The sequence below is a fragment of the Saimiri boliviensis genome, chromosome 11 (genome assembly GCF_048565385.1).
Source record: "Saimiri boliviensis isolate mSaiBol1 chromosome 11, mSaiBol1.pri, whole genome shotgun sequence".
NCBI lineage: Eukaryota > Metazoa > Chordata > Mammalia > Primates > Cebidae > Saimiri > Saimiri boliviensis.
In genome coordinates, this window is record NC_133459.1 from 61,974,885 (window position 1) to 61,999,878 (window position 24,994).

The 24,994-nt window shown below is 41.9% G+C and overlaps 1 protein-coding gene across 2 annotated transcripts in view; it reads left to right on the forward strand.

The window, feature by feature from the left end:
- The window catches only part of PGM1 (phosphoglucomutase 1), a 68,821-nt gene extending 45,582 nt beyond the window's left edge, over positions 1 to 23,239 (forward strand). For both annotated transcript variants that reach the window (XM_003921475.4, XM_003921476.4), the window contains exons 7-11: positions 648 to 763; positions 11,178 to 11,313; positions 14,841 to 15,024; positions 17,377 to 17,511; positions 22,584 to 23,239. In XM_003921475.4, coding sequence (XP_003921524.3) covers positions 648 to 763; positions 11,178 to 11,313; positions 14,841 to 15,024; positions 17,377 to 17,511; positions 22,584 to 22,673 — 661 coding nt within the window. In that variant the 3' untranslated portion in view covers positions 22,674 to 23,239. The remainder of the gene's footprint in view (positions 1 to 647; positions 764 to 11,177; positions 11,314 to 14,840; positions 15,025 to 17,376; positions 17,512 to 22,583) is intronic.
- The last annotated feature ends 1,755 nt before the right edge of the window (positions 23,240 to 24,994 follow it).

The following is a 24,994-nucleotide window of genomic DNA, read 5'->3' on the forward strand; positions in this document are numbered from 1 at the left end:
TAAAGATACCTAGAGCGAAATAAGAATGAAAGACATGTTAGAAGGGCAAGGGAACCACTAATCAATGTGGGTGAAGCTGGTACAAAGGGGAGACCCCCATTGGGGCATCTCCCCTTGGAGGACTTCTGATGAGACAAAAGCAACATTGACCTGGAAGCTGAATACTGGGCAGTCGGTCATCCGGGCTTTTTGACCTTGGTATGATCACATAACATTCTGGGCCCTGTTTCCTTCTCTGTAAAATGCTGACCGTCCAGACCCAGTATTTCATGATCCTCTGATTATAAGTGCATCAAAACATCATTCTTCTCTTCTTTGTAGAATGATTATAGATGCAGTCTGTATCCAAAATTTGGGTTTAAATTGCCCAAAAAGCAGCCCTGAACGTTTTGCTACTGATTATTCTAAAATATTAAACTCCAGGATCTGAATTAATTCTTTCTTCTTTCCCCTTCTTGAACCCACATATAATAGTCCGTTGTACACAAGTTTTCTCTTATGATTTTCCACCAGTCTTAGAATTATGTATGACTCCGAGCAATGCTGAATGGGACCCTCGATTATAGTAACGATTGCCCTTTTCCAGCCCTCACGTGGCTACGCTGACAGTCCTGCTGTGATGTAACTTTGATTTCATGCCTTTGAAGGGTGGCTAATGCGACAAAGATTGCTTTGTATGAGACCCCAACTGGCTGGAAGTTTTTTGGGAATTTGATGGATGCAAGCAAACTGTCCCTTTGTGGAGAGGAGAGCTTCGGGACCGGTAAGTCACATTCCTCTGCTAGCGTTTTCCTCCCTGTAACCACTATTTCCAATAAAAGCTTAGACTGCTAAGGTAGCACGGAAATAGCAACGGTAGCTGATGTGTCCTAAATCAAGGCACAATTTACGTATAACAACCCTGATGAAGTATACACATTTGCAAAGAGGTGAGCATATTTAGCCAGAAAGGCTAATTTTACTTCCAGAGGATCACATCTACTCAGACAGGAAGCTTGGGGGCCTCCTCGGCAGTATGGTCATTGCGTCTGTAGGGATTAAACAGAGCGATAAACAGATTTTTCTTCCTTTGGTGGTCAAAGAAACCTTTATAAATGTTTTCATTTCTGAGAAGAAATATGGTGGAGCAAGTCAGTTTTGTTTTTATTTAAGAAGGGATTTCAGCACAGCATTAAATCTTTCTCTTTTATAGGCCCAAGTGTTCTATAGCAGAGTAATCAAGGCTAAATGAAGGAAGACCATGAGAGTGGAACAAAATTGCTAGGTCATCAAGAAATTAAAAATACATCCTTGTGCCTGAGGGTGTACGTGTAATTGTATTATATTAGAGTGAAAGAAGGGTACATGGTATTCTTGGGGGATGACCCAAGACCTGTAGTCCTCACTCTCTGTGCTCTCCTTCCTCCTCTCTGCTTGTCCAGCTGTTGACCCCAACTGCCACCTCCTTCATGACCTTCTCTGCTACCTCATGCTACCTGCATCAGTCTCTCTTTTCTAAACATCTGTCCAGGTGTGTGGCCCTTTCTCATGTATGAGTCTCCACCCAGGTTATAAGGTAGCTAAGTGGCTGCATCTCTTCTCCTTTTATTCCCTCTACCCCGTATTTTTCAGTAAATGCACTGATCTTGGTCCTGTAGTATACTAAAGGAGTATACTAGTATATAGTCCTGGACTATACTGTCACCCTTTAGTGAGGAAAATATCAAAACCAAGCATTCTCTCAGCTTTGCATTTGAGCTGCCGTTCATGCCAGGTTAAACAGAACAGAACATTGATTTCATTTCCTTTCTTAAAAGTCTGGAGGTATGTTGGGTAGAAGGAGCTGGTAAATTTGAGGCACATATTTACAAAGTTCACAGCAACTTGATATTTTTGAGAGTGGCAATATTCCTTGGCAATGAATTACCTTGATAGAATTGGAAGATACGAAGGAAGCTGGATGAGTCTTGGGGTTAAACAATTTCCACAACCAAAGTTAGACAATTTCCCAGAGTTGTAGGTCTTTAAATCAGAGATTACAAGACCACTGCTTAGTCCTTTTCTTCTTTTTTTTTTTTTTTATTGCATTTTAGGTTTTGGGGTACATGTGATGAACATGCAAGATTGTTGCATAGGTACACACATGGCAGTGTGGTTTGCTGCCTTCCGTCCCCTCACCTGTATCTGTCATTTCTCCCCATGCTATCTCTTCCCACCTCCCCGCCCCACCGCCCCTCCCCCATTTCCCCCCAACGGACCCCAGTGTGTAGTGCTCCCCTCCCTGTGTCCATGTGTTCTCATTGTTCAACACCCGCCTGTGAGTGAGAATATACGGTGTTTGATTTTCTGCTGTTGTGTCAGTTTGCTGAGAATGATGGTTTCCAGGTTCATCCATGTCCCTACAAAGGACGTGAACTCATCGTTTTTGATGGCTGCATAATATTCCATGGTGTATATGTACCACAGTCCTTTTCTTCTTAATATAATGTGGATGGTGCCACATTATTTCGAGGGACACTATGTGAATGCCCAATGAGCCTGCGAAGTGGTCTTCTCCCATGAAACTCCCCACAGTGTCATCTAGTTCAGGCCTGGTAGCAGTCATTCTTTAAGAATGAATGGGACTCTTTATGAATGAATGTCTTTGAAGGCAGCAACTGTGTCAAAATCTTTGGTTTCCTGTCCCTGTGTACCTGTATCAGTGTTGAGCCTAGTGAAAATATAAAAGTCTAGAGTCAGGTTTCTCAGAGCATGTGAGTATGTGGAAGAATACTTGTTTCATGAGAGGGTTCTAGAGGTCAAGAAAAATTAGGAAAATTGGACCATACTTCTCTATCTTGGATATTCACAATGATATTACCATTTGAAGATTCCAGAACATTCTGCTGTAAAGAATCCCATTAGTATGGTTTTGCCTAAGCGTAGTTATCCACTATGTATGATAATTATGATGATATTATACACTATCATCATAATTATTATTATCATTTCGTAGTACCTACAGTAACATCTTTATCTTTTTTTTGAGACAGAGTCTCACTCTGCCACCAGGCTAGAGTGCATTGGTACAATCTCAGCTCACTGCAACCTCTGCCTCCCAGGTTCAAGTGATTCTCCTCCCTCAGCCTCCTGAGTAGCTGGAACTACAGGTGTGCACCACCATGCCTAGCTAATTTTCGTATTTTTAGTAGAGATGGAGTTTTACCATGTTGGCCAGGATGGTCTCGATCTCTTGACTTCGTGATCCACCCACCTCAGCCTCCCAAAGTGCTGGGACTACAGATGTGAGCCACTGTGCCCCGCCAGTAATGTCTTTTTCCCCAGAACCATGTGGGAAGCCTTGGGCAAGAGGGATCAGAGCCCCAGAGCCAAGTATGAATTCCTGGTGCTGACTGACAGGAAACAGGCCTGAAGACAGGATGGCACAAGCTGCTCCTCTTACACGGCAGGCCTTCAAATGCAAGAAGCAACTCTCAGGCCCTTTCTTCTTCAGGCTGTCCATCTTTGTTTCCTCCAGTCATTCCTCTTTTCACATTGTTTATAGCCCCAGCGCCAGCCTCTAGGTACTTCTGAGTTGACCAGTGCCACTCTTGGAAGGTGATGCACAGAACTGAGCCCAAATCTTTCAGGGTTGGCCTGGTAAGTGAAGAGTAGGGTAGGATGATTATTTCTAGTGATTGGGACACTGCATTTTTCTTAATATAACTTTCCCTTATGTTAGCTTTTAGGAAGTTGCATAAAACTATTTAACCCACATAGGGTGTGGATAATTAAACCCTTAAAGTTTTTACCTAGAACTATTTACCAAGGGAAGTCTCTCATGTTACAGTTGTGAAACTGATTTCTGTGAACCAAAGTATCAGACTTTAGACTACTGTTAAAGTTTGTTCTTACTTATTAACACATTCAACAAGTACCTAGTGCCAATTATGCTTTTATTGTCTCTTTGGTATATTTAATGTCCAAAGAGAGAATGCTCTTCATTATCATGAGAATAATCACAAGCTCTTTTTCTCTCTCTCTTTGGAAGAAGAAAATTGTTGGGTAGTAATTTCTGAGATAAACATTTAAACAGTCAGGCTTCATAGCCATGGATCTCCACTGTTGTGAATGAGTGCAGCTGGGCTTATTTAACTGAACTCCTGATCTTCTTATTTATAGAGGAATTAATTTTTAGCTACCATGTCCTTTGCTAGTGAATGTTTCCAACAGTTCTTTCACAGTTTCTCAGGATAGACATTAGTGCCTCTATGAACTTTGAAACAATTGAATTCTGTAGCTTAATTGAGCCCAGAGTGCTTTATTTCTGTAGTTTTCAAGGTGATAGCAGAGACAGTTTCTCAAAAATGCTTCCAAAGTGGGCCAAATCCCCCGATTATCGGCTCCTGTGGCACCACATACCTCTTCTTCGTTGTACTTGTTGCAGCTGTGATTTTACAATTACTTATGATGATTCAATTAATGTCTGTTGGCTCCACTAGACTGTATGTACTATGAGGACAGAGATCTTATGTGTCTTATCCTAGATTACCTCCCATAGAGCCCAGCATAGAACAGGTGCTTAAAAAACACTTGTTGAATGAGTTCATAAACACTATTCACTTGGCACCTTCCATTTAGACAAACAGATTCCTGCAGTTGGAAAAGAAAGACCTTTAAAAGCCATTTGACATAAATTCCTTTATGACGCTGGAACCATAGTGACTGGTCAGTGCTTTCTGACTTCACCACCCACCTCGATGGAGAATCCACACTTCACCTCTTGCAATAGTCTGGGACTCTTAGAATGACTCAACGTCACTCACCACAGTCCAGGGTTGGGAACACCAAGGTCTTGTGTGGGAAGAAATGCACCTTCACAAAAGAAGTTTGCTTGCAAAAAGTTGCAAAGGAGTCTAACTTCAGGACTGGCCCACCAAGTAAAACAAACCACACATCCGAAGAACAAGTTTGCAATATCACTAACATTACCAAGTATACATTAGTCTGTTAGTGCTGGAGGAGCAGCAACCTTCTCTCCTGGATATGGTAACCACAGAAGCTTAGGACACTTCTTCAGAGATCAGCATTACAAACACCAGGGATAAATGGGGACCAGAATTACACAGGATGAGCCTGTTGTTTTTGGTTGATCTCATGGCACAGAGCTGTTTTTTCTTCCTAACTATGGATGATTATGTGCATGTTTATACACAGTGGCAGAGGGCAGACTGTTAGTTCCATCCTACTTTAGAATTCTTGGGACTTTGAAAGTGAAGTCACTGAATAGTATAGAATACCATGCTTTTGAACCCTTCCTCAGGAAAATAGGGGGCTTGGGAAAGAGAGATGGGAAAACAGGTTGATGATGAACTTGGTATCACTTGCAGATACGTAAGTTATGATCCGGTCAGGTCTGGAGGTTAGCAGTATTGTTTTCCTGTCCTATCTTTAAAGGTTCTAGTGCTAATACATCATGTAGGAGTGGTAACTTGAAGAATTACAGCATTCATGCTTTGCAAATTCCTTTTAACTTTAGTTTCTTATGAGAAGTCTTTCATGTTTGTACATTTTGCATTGATTCGTTCCTCAAATATTTATTGAACTTTGGCTTTATCCTGGATACCGAGTTAGACTCTGGGACACATGGTAAACAAGGCCTTCTCATGGAGGACTGCATGAATTCCAAGCATGCAAAGCAGTAGAAGGTGAAGTACAGGGGTACTGCGGGAGCTTTATACTCAGGGTGCCTAAGTTGGTTCTGTGGTATAGGAGATGAGATTTTCTTTCTGGTTTTCTGCCCATTCTAACTTGCATAGCTATTGAGTACATTTCCCAGTAGGCAAAGCCTGCAGGGGAAGATTGTAGCACCCCATGTCTGGGTGGGGCAGCCCCCTAGAGGCTGGAGTGGTCTGGAAAAGGCTTTCTGAGGAGCTCACCTTCGTTTCCAAGTGAAGTCATTTGTGCAGTAGAAGACCAAGAGAATAGGACTGCAGTCACAGCAGGTCATTTGGGCCTCCCAGCCAGTCAGCTGGGGCCTGGCCATTCTTTGGGCAGACTGTCTTAACAATTGACTTTAGGCAAACCCCTGTGGGGGGAGTGCAACTCGTAGTCTAGGGTAGGGGGTGATCACAGGGAGTGGTAGAAGTACAGAGGGCATGGGGAGTGCATCTCGGATAAGAGTGAAGTTGAAAGTAATTACAAGAGATGTTAGCCAGGCTAATAGGTGTATGAGGGGTGGGCTTTCTGGGCAGTGAGAACTGAATGTTCAGGGGGCTGGAGGAGAGAGAAAAACTGGCAGAAAAAGAAAGAGACAGACAGACACTGGTAGTTTCAGAGAACTCCATGCAGTTGTGTTTCAGCTGCCATGTCCCCATCCTCAGGCATCTGTCATCTGGCAGGGGCAGAAGCCTGGACGGCTCCTGAGATGCCCATACTGGTAAATGTGACCCAGTCCCTAAACTGTTAGCTCTTGGCTCCCTCAGGAATGGTTGACATTTTTCTTGGCTGAGACCCAGGGTGTGCCCTGACTGGAGCTGAGTTTGTGCTTATCACAAGGTGCTGATTAGGCTGAAGTGAAGTGACAGGTGTTTGAAGATGCTGAAAGGGTAGAATTCCCATGCACTCAGTTGGTCCCTGAGTGAAGCAAGGCTGAAGAGAGACCTAGTGCAAAACCCACCACTGTCTTTCGTGCCAGCTGGGACTAGCAGTCCTTGCCCACAGTTTTCCCTTTCTCACAGTTTAATGAGTTTGGCTTCTTTTTCTTTCTAAAAATTAAAATATAATGAAACAAGTAATTTATGATGTTCGTTATGAGAAACTAAGGAAGGAGGAAAAAAACACTGTAATCCCAGTGCCCAAAGGAAAGAGTATATTGGGTTATATTCTTCTATTTTCTTCTCCAATATGTACAATCAAGGAGCATTATTTTTTAAAGCCTAATAAAGTCAGTGGAAAATATTATAATTTTCCATAAAAGCCTTTTATTTTTTCCTTTATTCAAAACAGTATCTAGTAGCTACAGTATACCTCACAGTTTATAAAATATTTGTACTTTATCATAGTTTCTCACAGTTATGAGAGAAGTTAGCATTATTTCTGTTTTGCAGTTGAAGAAACTGAGGCTCAGAAAATGTAAGCGTTTCGTACGTAGCAGAGCAGCTCCCTCGCTGCGATCTATTGAAAGTCAGCCCTCGACACAAGGGTTTGTAAAAAAAAAAAAAAAAAGAAAAAGAAAGAAAAAATAAATAAAGAAAAAAAAAAAAAAAGAAAATGTAAGCAATTTGTCCAAATTCAAGTAGCTTATAAGTAACAGAGCCTCAAATTCAAGTTTTCTAATTCTTAAGTATCAAGCTTTATCTACTGAGCCACAGCTGCAAAAAGAATAGCTTTAAAAACACGTACATGCACCATTGGTATTTTCCACTGGAAACTTGCCGTCATTCATCAAAATCCAGAAGAAAATGAAATTTGCTCCACCTTCCTGAGTATTAATCTAATTACCTAGTTTTTGATACATCCAAGATATAGTGAGTTGAACCAGAATATTCCAAGAGGCTGTGTGTTATACAATTGGAATTGGATATTTGTTTATGTTACCCAGGGCGGGCATTTTGTTTATAATATTAGGGGTATGATTTAGTTATCTCCAAGTAACTTGGCCAGAGTTGGGTAAGACTTTTAGATTTTATTTTCATTTCCACGTAAAAGAAGAAATCAAGTTCCTTACTTAGGGCAGGAAAAAGCACAAAGGAACACTGCCTTCAGTCTGGCCAAAAGAGAAAAAAGAAAGAAAGAAACCCAATGGAGCACAGACAGACAATTCTAAGCTGTACACTGCTGTCATGAATTCCCAATATATTGGGGAAGCTGCCAGAATCTTGCTTCTCAGGATGAACTGTTGCCAAAACATATCATTTACAAAAGCCATAAGAGCCAGAGAGCTAACTTTTTGCTCCTTAAAATAGCAGTAAAGGCAAATAAAAGTCTAAAGATAATAAAGTTAGGTAAACATTTTTAAAATATGTTATATAAAGCCCTAAAAATATTGCCTACCATCTCTAGTTTTGCCAGCATCCGAGTTTTGAGGACTGTTAACTTCTAAAAGTAGCATCCCATTGAAGAGAAAAATCTTTTGAAAGAAAAGGTTACATTTTTTTAAGAACCAAAAATAGAGCATTAGAGTAAATTGATTGGTTGATTCATTTACAGAGTCTTTCATATTAGTTATTTACGTATTCCTTGTGCTATGCTAGTCACCAGACTTAGGTACAAGGCTAAATAAGAGATGCCCCTAAAAAGTGGGTAGAAAGGCCCACAAACAGATGGTTGAGAATTGAGGCGGCTGGCGCCACCCCGGATGTTTTATGCAGGTGGCTATAGGAAAAGAAAGAGAAGGGAGCTCATGACTGCCTAGGGAAGTTGGGAGCTAGTCTTAACATGGCTGGACGCGGTGGCTAACACTTGTAATCCCAGCACTTTGGGAAGCCGAGGTGGGCAGATCATGAGGACAAAAGATTGAGACCATCCTGCCAACATGGTGAAACCCCGTCTCTACTAAAAATACAAAAATTAGCTGGGCGAGCTGGCACATGTCCGTAGTCCCAGCTACTCAGGAGGCTGAGGCAGGGGAATTGCTCGAATCTGGGAGGCAGACGTTGCAGTGAGTCGACATTGCGCCACTGCACTCCAGCCTGGCAACAGAGTGAGACTCTGTATCAAAAAAAAAAAAAAAGAAAGAAAGAAAGAAAAGAAAAAGAAAAAAAAAAAAGAGGACATTTGAGCTGGATCTGAAAAGATGAAGAGAGAAAGGAACACCGTTTACCATGTGCCTCCTGCATACACAGCATGGTGCTAGATACTCTGACAATTCCAAGAAGAATCAGACCCTGTGGGAAGTGAAGTAGGGCAGGCACATAAAGACTCAATATAAGATAATGTGAAAACATGATTATAGAGCCCTTGTATACAGTTCTATTCAGAAATCAGAAAATAAGGCTCCATGCAGTCTGCTTTCTTTCAGAATAAGGAGTTGAAAGGCAAAAAAAAAAAAAGGAGAATTGTGTTCCACAGCAGGATCTTGGAAAAGGGTGTCCATGCTATAAGTACATACAGAGAAGCCCATTAAAATTTTTTGTTTAAGATTTTAGCGAGGACCTTAGCAGGAGACAGATGTGTCAGAGTTTATTTAATTAAACCTTAATGGTTAAAAAGAACAGTGTCTTACAGTTGGATCAATGAGTAGTTCCATATTTAAGGCTTTGATACTTTTTGAAAAGTTGCTGTCCAAAAAGATTGTGCTAGTGTCCACTCCCACCTGCTTCATGGTGGAATCCCGTTTCTCTTTTATTCTCCTGGTACTGGCTATTTGGATTTTTACACTTGTGGATTTTTACACTTTTTCTCAAGCAAGTAGCTGTTTCTCATTGTGGTTTTAACTTTAATTTCACTTGTTAAATATAACACCAGCTTTTTATGCTAATTGGGGTGGGTGTGTGTGTGTGTGTGTGTGTGTGTGTGTGTGTTTGTGTGTTGTTTGGCAAATTGCCTATTTATATCCTTGGCCTGTTTTTCTATTGAATTTTTGCTTTTTTCTTATTCATACATAAGAATGTTCTCTATATTGAATGTATTAAATATCTACCTTGAAATGTATTGAATGTGGCTGGGTGGGGTGGCTTACACCTGTAATCCTAGCACTTTGAGAGGCTAAGACAGGTGGATCACTGGAGATCAGGAGTTTGAGACCAGCCTGACCATCATGAGGAACCTCGTCTCTACTAAAAATATAAAAATTAGCCAACTGTGATGGCAGACACCTATAATCCCAGCTACTGGGGAGGCTGAGGCAAGAGAATCGTTTGAACCCCCGGGGGCAAAGGTGGCAGTGAGCCAATATCACATCATTTCACTCCAGCCTGGGTAAAAGTGAAACTTCGTCTCAAAAAATGTGTGTGTGTGTGTGTGTGTGTGTGTACATACATATATATAATGTATTAAACATTAAACATAAGGTAAATGTATCAAACATTTACTTTAAGTTCTATCCACTTTTAAACAACCAGATCTCTTTAATTTTTTAAAGTTTGTCAATGGGCTTTTAATTTTGTCCATAGTAGTTTTGCAGTATAGAAATGTTAATTTTTAAGCAGACAAATTCATCGATGTTTTCTTTTATAAATACTGAATTTACATTATTTATCACCCCTAAGATTTGTATATATAAATATACATATATATTAATATAATATATACTAGTATTTAAAAGCTTTCAAGTTTTACATTAGAATTTTTCATTCAACTGAATTATTTTTGTTATGGTGTTTTCTGGGGAAGAAAACAATTAATATCTATTTAGCCAGTTATCCAAATGCCATTTAAAAAGTGACCATTCTTTTCCCACAGCCTCAAAGTGGGATTTTTGTCATATACTGAAGCCTCATATGTGCTTGGATCTCTTTCCAGATGCACTCTTTTCTTCCATTGAGCTACCAAGCTATTTGAATTATTGAAATTTTATAATGGTCATGTTCTTCTGCTGTTTGTTCATTTAAGATCTGTTGTATTTTTTCTTCACGTTAATACTTTATAACTGATATATCAAGTTACACCTAATTATCTCACAGACATTTTTATTGGCATTTGCCTTAAATTTCTAAATCCCTTTGGGAAGCATCAATTTCTTTTCAGTATCTTGTTGCTTACTTAATATGTGATTCCTTCTGTGTACTCAGGTCCTCAATCAAGCTGCATGACTCCTTTAATTGGGTCTGCATACCTACTGTTGAGTACTGTATTAGTCTGTTCTCACACTGCTATAAAGAACTACCTGAGACTGGGTAATTTATGAAGCAAAGAGGTTTAATTGATTCACAGTTTTACAGGTTGTACAGGAAGCATGGCTGGGAGGCCTCAGGAAATGTACAATCATGGCAGAAGGCAGAAGAGTGAAGGGGTAACAGGCACCTTTTTCACATGACCACAGGAGAGAGTGAAGGGGAAAGTGATATGTACTTTTAAACAACCAGATCTCATGAAAACTCACTCACTATCAGCAGAACAGCAAGAGGAAACTTCACCCCCATGATCCAATCACCTCCCACCAGGTCCCTCCCTCAAATGAGATTTGGGTGGGGATGCAGAGCCAAACCATATTCAGTACCTTCTCAGGTACTGGGAGAAAGCACATTTCTCACAGCAGCTTGCTCTCCCTCTGCCAGGTTCTGACCACATCCGTGAGAAAGATGGACTGTGGGCTGTCCTAGCCTGGCTTTCCATCCTAGCCACCCGCAAGCAGAGTGTGGAGGACATTCTCAAAGATCATTGGCAAAAGTATGGCCGGAACTTCTTCACCAGGTAAGCCACATCCCAGCTGGGGTATGAGGTAAGACAGGAAGTAGAAAGAGAATGCTCATGCATCCACAGCCTCTCCTGTCATTTTTTTTTTTTTTTTTTTTTTTGGAGGTAGAATCTCACTCTGTTGCCAGGCTGAAGTGCAGTGGCACGATATCAGCTCACTGCAATCTCCGTTTCCCAGATTGAAGTGATTCTCCTGCCTCAACCCCCCGCCCCCCGCCACCAGTAGCTGGGACTATAGGTGCACACCACCATGCCCAGCTAATTTTTGTATTTTTAGTAGAGATGGGGTTTCAGCATGTTGGCCACGATGGTTTCGATCTCTTGACCTCTGATTCACCCACCTCGGCCTCCCAAAGTGCTGGGAATACAGGCATGAGCCACCACACTCAGACTTTCCTGTCTTAAGTGATAATAAAACCCTACCTAGTTCATCTAGCCTCTCTCAACTGGAGACTTTAAAAATCATTCAGTCAGGGTTGAAATGAAGTCAACTTTTATGTCAGTCATAAAGAGTAAGGCTTTAAAAATTTAGCTAACATAATCAAAATAATAAATGCTTTATAAGCATTTTAAATGTGCCCATTGGGTGGACATGGTTATAACATGGATTTGGATTCAGATAAATGGATTAGAATTTTATTTCTTCCCCTTACCAGACTGGGAAGCCATTTAGCTTTTCTCTGTACTAAGTTTTCTCATCTGTAGAAATGGGAATAACAGTCCAGCGTTAAGGATTAAATGAATAATGAGTCTGAAAATGTTTTGTAAACTCTGGGGCACTAAAAGCATAGAAACTTTTTTCATAAGTTATAGAAATGGTTATGCTTAGTCCACATCAACTTTTCTGCCTTGTGAAATAGGTCCCCAAGGACTATATACTTGTCAATATTTCATTAATTTATTCAACATATATTTACTGTATACCCGATTTCCATCAGGTACTGGGGATTTAGCAGTGAGTAAAATACTTAGAATACTTAGTAATTCTTCTTTATCATGCCTACTTCTATTTTTTAAAGGCATTAAAAATTTTTTTAACAGTAGTACTTTTCACTAATTCCAATTTGCCTTTCCCCTAGTTAGTGTAAAAACCTAACAGGAATTTTTCTGAACCTCAATATTCCAATTATAGAAAGGAAAGATGATTTTAAAAGGATGTTAGAAAAATTATCTGTGAGAAATGAATAGGTGTACAGTAATTTCTCTGGACCTCCATTGCTTATTCTATAAAATGGATGAGTTAGACTAGAGAATTTAAAAAATATATCCCAGATTTTATAGTCCATGATATCTGGATAGTCAAGAAAGAAGTCAACTAAGCAAATTAAGATCCTTAATCAGAATTCTTTTATTAACTTTGGACGGGTTCATTGATCTCTTCCTCTCTTATGTTATTCTTTTGTGGAAAAATAAGTAATAACTACCTGATACCATACAGTAGCCCTGGGGACCAAGGCACAACAATCTCTACTTTCTAACAGAAAAACCTGGTCATTCAGAGCAGCAGTCATGAACTCTCTAGAATCTAGAGTATCATAAAAACAGGGCCATGTCTATTTTTGTGCCCTTAGCACCCAACTCATAGTAGAGACTGCATAGATATGTTTCAAATAGATACATGAATGAGTTAACAGGTGAAGAATAGAGTAGAACAGGCATCTCCAAACTGCGGCCCCCTGAGGCCATTTATCCGGCCCCCCGCCGCACTTCAGGAAGGGGCACCTCTTTCATTGGTGGTCAGTGAGAGGAGCACAGTATGTGGCGGCCCTCCAACGGTCTGAGGGACAGTGAACTGGCCCCCTGTGTAAAAAGCGTGGGGACGCCTGGAGTAGAATAAGGTTAGGAGGGGTTATTCAGTCAAAGGGGTCACAGCCTTGAATTAGTCACAAGTCTCCATATAAAAACTATTTTAACTTATTTTTATTAATTATCAAATATCACTTCTAACCAAGTATTACAAATCAAGTCCTTAGTATCTGCATTTATGATTAATTAAAACTCCATTATACCTTCCACTTAATGGACAGAAGTGCTAGGCACTTTGGCATGCATTGTCTCACTTTAGCCTCAAAACAGTTATTGATAAGGTAGCTGAGATTCTGAGAGAGGGCAACTGGCCCTGTAGTCGGCACAGTTAATACCAATAGAGGCTGGATTCATAGCTCATCTGTTTGATTGCAAAACCCAGACTCTTTCCATTCCACTCCTCTGTGCCTAGGGTTTAGAAAACATTTCTCTGGGAACACCCAGAGGTCAAAAATGTAAAGCGCAAACACCTGGTTGTAATTTCTTGTTGTTTATCATGTTAACAGGGGAAAAGAGCTGACTTTAAGATTAAGGGGACTGTTTTGCCCTTGATTCATAGAATCCTGGAGCCAGAATAGGCTGGCCTTAATTCCCCAGCATTTCTCATGTCTCAGAGGTGTCATCTTGCACGTATCATATCTGTTTCATGATTACAAATAAATATAGACTCTGCTATCTTGACCTTCTAAAAAATAACTCTCTCAAGAGGGTATATGCCACTAGGTCAAGAAAAGCCACCTGTATGAGTCTTTAACGTCGTAAGAAAGAAGTCAGAAAGAATTCTTGAAGGAAAACTCATCTTCATAGAATTTCATTTGTGATGCACTTTTTTTCCTTGGCCCTTTTTCATGCACTCTGGGCCTCCTCTGTCAGAGTGAACCCAAAAGACCTTGGACCAAAATTCACTCCCACTGAAAGGAGGGAGGTGGAACTTAAAACAAAATTAAAAAACAAAAACAAAAAAAAAAAACCTCAGAGAACATCAGGATAAACAGCTAATGCATGTGGGGCTTAATACCTAGGAGATGGATTGGTAGGTGCGGCAAACCACCATGGCAAACGTTTACCTATGTAACAAACCTGCACGTTCTACACATTAAGTATCTCAAAACTTAAATTTAAAAAAAAAGAAAGAAAGGAGGCATTTTAGATGTAAAGAGTCAGTGTTTGGCGTCTTCATCTGGTTGTTGAAAACTTGGCCTTGCTTTAGGAAGCTCCTGTGGAGCTGGAACCCTCCTTAGTCAAAATCTCAGCAGCCTCAGGCAGGTCTCAGGCTGGAAGCAGGCCCAGCGTTCACCCCAGAGAAGTCCCGGGAGCTCGGAGGAGAAGTGCCTGAGTCACGTGCTCCTTTAGGAAGAGTTCTCCAGAGATAACACTGCTTTTCATTTTGCCTCTTCAGGATGTGGTGATTAAATGTTAGATAGCATCTTTCAAAAGCCTTTGAAACATCTCAGCTTTATTCTGTAGAAATGCCAAGATGGGTGTTTTCTGCTTACTCAGAAGCTCATAACCCTTCCCTGAAATCCTCCAAACCCTTCCTTTCATCCCCGGCCTGTTCCATCCCCAGTGACTGACAGGCCTGTATTTTTTTGCCAGCTTCTTCTGAAGTTAGATAGTTTTGGGGGAGGGTCAAACAAATGATGAAGAAAGTGCTGATTGATGTGCCTTGGTATGATCTGCAATCAGCCTGTGGGCCTGAACTTTGCGACTTCTTCCAGGTATGATTACGAGGAGGTGGAAGCTGAGGGTGCAAACAAAATGATGAAGGACTTGGAGGCCCTGATGTTTGATCGCTCCTTTGTGGGGAAGCAGTTCTCAGCGAATGACAAAGTTTACACCGTGGAGAAGGCTGATAACTTTGAATACAGTGACCCGGTGGATGGAAGCATTTCAAGAAATCAGGTAGAAACAGACCTGTGTGTATGTGGGAGGGAGACCTCAGAGCTTCCTTTCTGACATCTCAAGGGAAAAATGAAAAAGGCCTGTTGGCCATTTTTCTTTTGCTGCTGTGTTTTTCTTGGGTAGCTGTTCTTACCTGGTTTTCTGCTGTCCCACGTGACTCTCAAATGCATTTGTTGGGACAGAGGTTTATTCCTTGGTTCTATGCAGTCTCCAGTACCCTCATTCTGGGATTCCGAACCTGGACTCCAGAGGGATTTTTGCACACTCTGGAATTATATGCAAGATGATGTGTCCATGGTACATGCAGAAAGGAGCAGAGGGAGCCCCAAAACCTCAGAAAGAGGGAGAACTGTGGGAACTTAGATATCAAGTCCTCTTGTTTCTGTCAGCAGATTATAACAGTGACAGCATGAGAGTGGCATTATCCTTACACATTTCTCTCATATGTTCTAATTTCTAAAGAAGAGAACAATAGAGGAGGAGTTCCCAGACTTATAAATGTTGACCATCATCATTCGCAGCACGTGACTGGCAGCCCACCCGACACAGCAGTACCTGGCGAGATGCCACAGTTTAGAACCCAGAGCGCCTCTAGATGTGGGCAGAATTGTTAGTGCTTCCCTTACTGCACGTCGGGTACCCCAGGCTGCAGGCTGTGTCCGGCTTTCTCCTGGCTTCTCACAAACACTCGGGGCCCAGGGTTCTCTCACGTCTGTTCTGTTGTCTGTTGTTGTCACAGAGTGGACTCATCTCTGATAATTCAGAGTAGAAGAGCAGGATGAAGATTGTGTTACAACCTCCCAGTTTACTCTTTTCTGATAGACCCAGATTTTTGGCCTGGTCCTTCTCAAGGCATCACACAGGGTTTGGAAGGACTAGCTGTGGGATTTATGGGAAGCTTCCCTCTGGGGAGCAGGCAGTGAATAGATGGATGGATGGGCCACAGCAACCCTCAGCGCCTGGAGTCTCCCTTCCTCAGTTTTTAGCATGAGTGGTTTAACATCCCTGTGCCTGTTCGCTATCTGAGAACTTTGGGTCCAGTTTGAACAGTTGTAAATTATACCTGAGATAATTAGAAGTGAGACCTGTGGTTGACGAAGAAAGGGGTGGAGAAAAGGAGAGTGTGGAACTGGGGGATGGCAGGGCGGGACAGAATTTTGTGTAATGAAGCCTTTAGAGACAGAAGGGAAGACCAGGAAAAGGAAATCCCAACTCTGCACCGCCTCTGGCCTCTGCCAGGAGGGAGGAGAGAAGGAGGGGTATGTATAGGAGGTAGTGGCCTCTGCAATCTAGTGAAAAGAATTTTAGAGGTTTCAAGTTGAATCTGTAGGGGAAGGAGACCAACCTTGGTGTGTTTCTAGAAAGCAAGAAATGGTCAGTGAAAATGGACTGTACCCTTCCCATGGTGACTAACTGGGGCACGTCCTCTGTGTATTTCATCTGCTGTCTTCACTAATCAGTGCTAATGAATGCACCGTTAAACACCAGATGGGGATTGGTGGTGAACAGCATGTGAGGAGCAGCATCTTTCTGGTCAGTCTTTGGGTTATGCAAGGTTCTCCTTTTGACGGAGGATGAATAGACTTGTAAAGTCTGAAGAATCCTCAGGAAACTGTCTGGCCCAGCCTTCTTCCCTCAGGTTGGGGAATATCTACCCCAGAGTTCCCACACTTTTTTTCTCCAACTGAGAAGATAATTGATGACCAGAGATACTGCTTGGGTGGGAAAAGAGAGGACAGCAGAGAGAAGGATGGGCTTGGCACTGCATGTGGACCTGCTTTGAGTCATCAGGGATCAGCAGAAGATTGGCCATTGGCTCCTGCTTGATAGGTTGGGAATAGCCAGTCTCTGCCATTTGGGACCTCTGGCCTCCTGTTCTCTTTAGAGGACCTTTGCTAGTAGTTTATAAGAGTCCTTCCCCTTATTGGCCTGAAACCTCTTCTGCTCTGGTTTCAGCCCCTTTGGTCCATGTTTCCCTCTTGATCTAGGGGTTCAATTTCTGCATCTAGCAGCTTTATGTGCTTCATTATTAAGCTTCAAACTGGAATGGTTAGTCCATAAATCACAGGGAAGTGGGGAGAGGAGGGAAACCCTCATGTCACCCAGCATCACTGAGGTCAGGTCTCCCCTGACCCTGGAAATGCTTCTTGCGCCGTAGCTAAGCCTCCATGAGTTGGATGCAGAGAGGGTGATGGAAGGCAGGCTCATAAAGCTGCTTCCATGTATCAAGGATTTAACCCTCTGATTGATCAAGTATGGATGAAGTTAGGTCCCCAAATAGACCCTTCATAATTTACCAGCCTTCGATCTCCCAGCATATGGGGGGAAAACATCTCTGCTTATCTTTTTCAGGGCTTGCGGCTCATTTTTACAGATGGTTCTCGAATCATCTTCCGACTGAGCGGCACTGGGAGTGCAGGGGCTACCATTCGGCTGTACATCGATAGCTATGAGAAGGACGTTGCCAAGATTAACCAGGACCCCCAGGTAATGCCCAGCCCTGTAACCTGGTTAGTTCATTCTGTTCAAGGGTGAATGGTTCCCATTGAGCCTGTGTTTCAATGCCCATTTCTCAAATGACTCAACAGGGTACCAGCTGTGCTCACTTTCCTCCATGTTTCTTTCTCCATGTCAACAATGTTATAGATAATAATTATAATAATAAAAATAGGGAGGCTGAGGTGAGAGGATCACCTGAGCCCAGGAGGTCAAGCCTTCAGTGAGCCGAGATCACAGCACTGCACTCCAGCCTGAGCAAGAGTGAGACCTTGTCTCAAAAATAAAATAAAATAAAAAATAAAAAAATAAACAATTTTCTAGAGCATTTATGGTTTGCCGAGCTCTGTTGTAAGCCTATTACGATAATATACTCATTTAATTATGAAATAACTTGGACTGTTATTCTCCCTGCTACAGATAAGGAAACCGAGGCACAGAAAAGTTAAGCAACAGTTAATAGGTTTACATGCCTGGTAAGGATATGTAAACCTCCCATCCCTGCCCACTTTTTTTTTGAGACAGGTCTCACTCTGTTTCCCAGGTTGGAGTACAGTGGCAAAATCTCAGCTCACTGCAACTTCCTGCAAGGGCTCAAGCGATCCTCCCACCTCAGCCACCCGGGTAGCTGGGATTACAGGCATGTGCCACCATGCTCTGCTAGTTTATTTTGTAGGGAGGATCATGTGCCCAGTTTGGTCTTGAATTCCTAGGCTCAAGTAATCCTCCTACCTCGGCCTCCCAAAGTGCTGGGATTATATGTGTGAGCCACTGCACCCAACCCAGGATAACTGATCTTTAAAGCAGCCCCTCATCTGGTGTTCTGCTCTATCATCACCTTTTGTTGCTTTGTTTGGTCTGGTTACTGGCTTGGGCAGAACATACACTGGTTCTTAGATTTCATGGGGGCAGGGAGAGGCAGTTTCATGTGTCTTAGTCTGAGGCCTGGTGAGTTGGGTTCCTCAGCCATTCCCCAGAAAGTCTTCAGAAGTATATCAGAGTAAGGAGGGACTCTGTGAGCAAAGGGTAGGACAGTGAACCTGAAGGACGAATGGAGGAGGCGAGGGGAAGTGGCGATGTACAGAGAGAGTTTTCTTAAGTATGTTTTTCACAGGAGCCACCGTGGCTCTGGCGCATGAGGGGGCGAGGCTACATGTTCGAGGCCAGCCTGGGCAACATAAGAACCTCTCATTCGTTAAAAATAAAAATAAGAAATAAAATTAAAAAGTATGTTTTCCACAACACTCATTGCAACCAGAGCTCCATAACTAAAGGAAGTTGGGGAAGTGTTGTGGTATGTTAGCCCCTTCTTGGTGATTCACAGCATACACTGCACCAGAAAGGCTCCAAGAATTCAGACGTGGTGGCCTACACTGTAGTCCCAGCTACTCAGGAAGCTGAGGCAGGGGTATCACTTGAGTCTAGGAGTTCTGGGCTGGAGTGTGCTGTGCCTGTCAGGTGTCCGCACTAAGTTTGGCATCAGAATGGTGACCTCCTGGGAGAGGGAGACTACCAGATTGCATAAGGAGGGGTGAACCAGCCCAAGTTGGAAACAGAGGAGGTCAAAACTCCCATGCCGATGAGTAGTGGGATTGCGCCTGTGAATAGCCACTGCCCTTCAGCCTGGCGACATAGCAAGACCTCATCTCTAAAAAAAGAAAAGGAAAGAAGAAAAAAGGGTGCTGAGAAGACTTGCAGTAAAGGTGCCTATTTAAATAGCATTTGCTGAAGGACATTTCTCCAAAGAAAGCATACAAATGGCCAACAGTTATATGAAAAGGTGGTCCATATCAGAAATCATCAGGGAAATGAAAATCAAAACAGCAAGCTGTCACCTCACACCTGTTAGGATGGCTATTCTCAAGAAGACAAAGATAAGTGTCGACAAAGATGTGGAGAAAAGGAAATCCTCAGACACTATGGGTGGGAATATAAATTCGTATTGCTATTTTGGAGAAACCAAAAATATGGAGGTTCCTCAAAAAGTTAAAAATAGTACTTGTATATGATCCAGTAATCCCTCCTCTGGGTATATATTTAGAGGAACTGAAATCAACACATCAAAGAAATATCCATTCTCTCTTGTTGATTCGGTATTATTCACAATAGTCAGGATATGGAACCAACGTAAGTGCCCATCTACAGATGAATGGATGAAGAAATTATATATATATAATATATATCATATGTGTGTGTGTGTGTGTGTGTGTGTGTGTGTGTGTGTGTGTCTGTGTACCACAAAGGAAAATTATTTTGCCTTAAAACAACAAAAACCAAAATCTTGCCCATCTTGGCATTTGCAACAACGTAGATGAACCTGGATGGCGTTACGCCAAATGAAAGTAAGCAGACACAGAAAGGCAAATACTGCATGATTTCACTTGTATGTGGGATCTAAGAAAAGTGAAACTCACAGAAACAGAATAGCAAAGGGCTTACCAGGGGCTAGTGGGTGGGGAAAATAGAGAGATGCTGGTCCAAAGGGTACAAAATTTCAGTTATGTAGGATGAAGCAATTCTAGAGATCGAATGTACAACGTGATGGCTATAATGAATAACACTTGAAATGTACTAAGAGCGTAGATCTTAATTGTTCTCACTCACCACAACAAAAAGGGTAAGTAGTTGACAAGAGTGATATGTTAATTGGCTTGACTTTAGTAATCAGTTCACTATATATTTGTATATCGAGACATCATCTTATATACCTTAAACATAAATAATTTTTATTAAAAAATTGAAAGTGAAATAAAATAAATAGCATTTGCCATGCTTATTTTTCCACAAAGCCTTTTTTCTTCTAACATCTAATTAAAATCCTGTGAAACTCATTTGGAAACCCCTGGCATGGTGGTTTTGAGCAAAGGTTCTGGAGTTAGAGAGACCTTGTTTTAAATTCTATTCCTGTCATTTACTTACTGTGTGTCCCTGTGTAAGTCATTACAGTTTTATGAGTCTTGGTTTCCTCGTCTGTCAAATGGCAGAATAATACCTAGTTCATCCAGTTGTTATAGAGATTTAATGAATGCAAAATGTTTAAACACCATGGCTGGCATACAGGATTAACTTTGGAGAATAAGCAGCTCTCATAAGTTTTTTTAGTCTAATTTTTAAAATTGTGGTAAAAACCTAACATAAAATTTGCTATTATAATATTTTTAAATATACCATTTAGTAATGTTGTACATATTCATATTGTTTTCAGTGTAGCTCTAAAACTTTTTTTTTTTCCAAAACTAAAACTCTACACCCATTGAACAGCACCTCCCCACTTCCCCCTGTTCTCAGACTCTGGTACCACTTTTCTCCTTCCTGTGTCTATGAATTTGACCATTGTGGGCACCTCACATGAGTGGTATAGTAGCTTTTATTACAGAAAGGGGGAGATGAGAGAATGCTTCACTTTTACATTTTTTCCAGTGGCTAGGCCCCAGTTTCAATCATCACCAGAACCCTGTTGTGGTGTTGGCATCCCTAAAACTTCAACCAAAGGCGATAGGGGTCTGCATTATAGACACTTAATAGTGCCAGAAGAAAGGAATAAGGAAATTGTTTTTGTTTGTCTTTCTGTCATCAAGATAAATTCCTGCCACATAGTAGATTCAAAGAATGAATGAAATTTGTTTCCTCTGAACCACAGTCCTCAGGAGGTGGAATGGCAGTGGATGGTGCGAGGCTCCTGCAACACCCAGGTGTATCACCATCTAGCTGAGGAGCTGCCTTCCCTTACTCTGCAGCTGCTGGGCCACAGCCTCAGCATTTGCGGGGACTTCCCAAGCCCTAAGGGGAATGGCGCATGGTAGTTTCAGCAGGTGGAGTTGATTCTTCTCATCCAGATATAATGAATTGGTGGAGATTTAGATAAGAGAAAGTAGCAGTCAGCAGTAGAAAATGTACTACTCCCGGCTCTGCCATTGAGTCACTTAGTCAAATCACATCATCTCTTTGGGTATCAATTTTCTCATCTGTGAAATGGGTAGTTCAACTAGATTAGTAGTTTTTTTTTTTTTTTTAATATTGACAGCATTTATTTACTTAAGCAACAGAATTTTTTTTTTCTTTAAGTGAGAATTAGATGTGGGGAGGGGTTGCATTTTGAAAGATTCCTGTATTAGTCCCTTTTCATGCTGCTAATAAAGACGTACACCTAAGACTGGGCAATTTACAAAAGAAAGAGATTTAATTGGACTTAGAGTTCACGTGGCTGGGGAAGCCTGACAATCATGGTGGAAGACAAGGAGGAGCAAGTCACGTCTTACATGAATGCCAGCAGGCAAAAGAGACAAATTGTGCAGGGCAACCCCTGCTTTTAAAACCATTAGATCTGGCCGGTCGCGGTGGCTCACGCCTGTAATCCCAGTATTTTGGGAGGCCGAGGCAGGTGGATCACTTGAGGCCAGGAGTTCAAGACTAGCCTGACCAACATGGCGAAACCCTGTCTCTATTAAATAAATAAATAAATAAACCATTAGCTCTCACCTGACCTATTCACTATCACAAGAACTGCACAGGAAATACCCACTCCGATGATTCAGCCATCTTGCACTGGGTCCCTCCCACAACACTTGGGAATTATGGGAGATATAAGATGAGATTTGGGAACACAGACCCAAACCGTATCAATCCCACTGGGTATAGTGTGGGAAAGAAACTGGAAGATACGGAAGTGGATGTGGAGGCACTCACTGCTCCAGGTGAGAGAGAGCACATTGACGTAGCAAGAGTTACAGCAGGAGAGTGGAGAGAAAGGGGGGCCATGGAGAGATATTTAGCAAGGAAAAGTCACTTAGACCAAATCATAGACTGGGAATGGGGAAAATGCAGAAGAAAATGTCAGGAACATCTCCTAGTTGTTGACTTTACATGAAAGACTGTGGCGTTGATTCACTGAAATAGAAACTGCTGGAACTAGGTATTGGGGGAAATAACGTGTTTGTTTTTGGACTTACGGAGTTTGAGGAGCCTTGGAGACCTGGAAGTAGGCAGTCAGACGTATGGGTGTGGAGCTAAGCATCTGGGTTTAGAGGAAGTGATGGAAAAGTTTCTCTTACTGTCTTCCTCAGGTCATGTTGGCCCCTCTTATTTCCATTGCTCTGAAAGTGTCCCAACTGCAGGAGAGGACAGGACGCACTGCACCCACTGTCATCACCTAAGAAGACAGGCCAGATGTGGTACGTCCCTCCACCCCGGACCCATCCAAGTCATCTGATTGAAGAACATAACAGAAACAAAGTGTATTCACCAAGCTTTTTAGGATTTGATTTTTCCACTAACCAGTTAACAGTGCATTTGCAAGGCACTGCCAAACAAGATGCTCTTGGGACCTATGTGGGAAAGAGGGAAAGAGGACCTGCGGGCTTATATCAATCTCGATTTCTTTTCATGCCCTTCTGCATTGAGGCTGTGTGGATATTTGTCTCCTTAGCATCAGGTAAGGAGACTACAATGTAAGGTGCAGTGGATCATCAGCAGCGAGTGAGGCCATTCTTCATCCTTAGGATGTGGCAGTGAAAATGACGGTGTGAATTCTTTTCTCTTTGGATCTTTCCCCCCATTTACTGTTTACATGTAACCCAACAAAATGCAATTTCTGGTGCCTTCTGTTCAATCAGTTCTTTCCTCTGAGCGAGACGTACTTGTCTACAGATTTCTGCCTTGTTTTGCGACATTGTCCCATTCACACAGGTATTTGGGGATAATAAAGGAAAATAAGCTACTATTGCTTGTTGTCTTTTTTTCTTAACTGCAAAGTACTTTTTTGATTTCAGAAAGAAACATTTTTTTTTTTTAGAAGGAGGAGAGTATTGTATTTTGTTTTCATGTCCTAGCCAGAAAACGAAACGTGTCTCTGGGGTAGGTTGTAAATCCTTAGACTCAAGAATTGTAATTTTTTTTTAATTGTCCTGAATATTCTAAAAAGTAACATAAATTTTAAGAGAACTGTAATTTTAAATCTTAGCAGGGTCAACTGAGCTCTGGATTCTTCCAAGGTAGACAAATCAAGCTTGACATGGTTAACTTGGAACAAGGGAAAGGAAGAGTGCTTTTCCTCTTCCTAGTGCTTAAATAGCAAAGCACTGGTACACGTTCTGCAGTGCTGAGATGCCTTGATACTTATTGAAGGGATGGAGGCAGAACCCTCGGAATCTGAGAGCAGGGTTACTGGCATTTGGCCAAAAATCTGAGCTCACTGGCATCTTATTCAGCTCAGAACACTTATATTCCATCCCCAAATATTTCATAGTTAAAAGCATAGACTTAAGAGCCAACCGACCCAAGTTTGAATCCCACTTGAGACCTTGAGTGACCTTTGAATATCATTACCCTATCCTTAAAATGGGGATGAAAATAGTTCTACCTTTATGAATTGCTGAGTACCTTAAGTGAGTACACCTGTGTAAAGCAGTGAGCACAGCATCTAGTGCATGGTAGGTTGTTAAATAAGTGAAAACTAGGATTATATTTATGATACTATTTGTTAGATTTCAAAGTACTGTATATGCAGGAAAAACTAAAATTATGACACTAATATTTGTAACACATTTTACATTTCCAAGGTACTTCCACAAACCACATCGGCTATTCCAGAAAGTCAGCCCAGCTCTGTACCCCTCGCCTAGCCAGGGTGGACTCCCTGCTACAGGTGGCAGGATCTTTATCTGGGGTAAGATTTCCATTGTTGCCAGCTCAGCAAACAGAACTGTGTTTTGACAATGATGACGATGATGGTGGTGGTAGTGGTGATGAGTTTGTCTGGAACATTAACCCCACGCCAGGCATTATTCTGAGTGCTTTCCATATACTCTTTCAATCTTTCCAAAAACTCTGTGAGGTAGGTACTCTGAATATTCCTATTTTACAGATGAGGTCCAGTTACTCACCCAAGATCACACTGCTGGGGAGAGGTAGATGCCCCCAGACAGTGCAGCTCCCATGGTCCAAACCACTTCAGGTTTCTTCTACAGACTGGCTACTTCTAGGCTACACCTACCATGTGGAAGAAAGGTGTGCAAATGCTGCTATGCTTTACACATTAAAGGGGAATAGTGTGTGTTCTGGATGCCAGAGACTCTGGTATTTTGGCATTATAGTAGCTCCTGCAGAGACCTGGATATCTGGATGTCAGTCAGCTCAGAAATTTGTATTGACTCACATTAAGTGCGCAGTGCTTGGAAGAAGAGCTGTGTAACACAGTCCGTGCCGTCAACCTGCCTGTAACACTAGCTGGGGGAATCAAGTCTAGCACAAGTAGAAACCGCATGGGATAAATGTCATGAGTGGTGTCAGTAGTGCCTACATATTCTCCAGGCACCTATTCTCTCTCAGATGTTGGGCTAGATGCTTTCTAGTAACCCTTGAAGTGAAACATTTTTCCCTCTTTCGAGTTGAGGCAACTGAAGCTCAACAGAAGCCTGTTAATTTGCCGCAGGTTCTCAGCTACCATGTGGTGGAACTGGAACTCTGACCCTAAGTC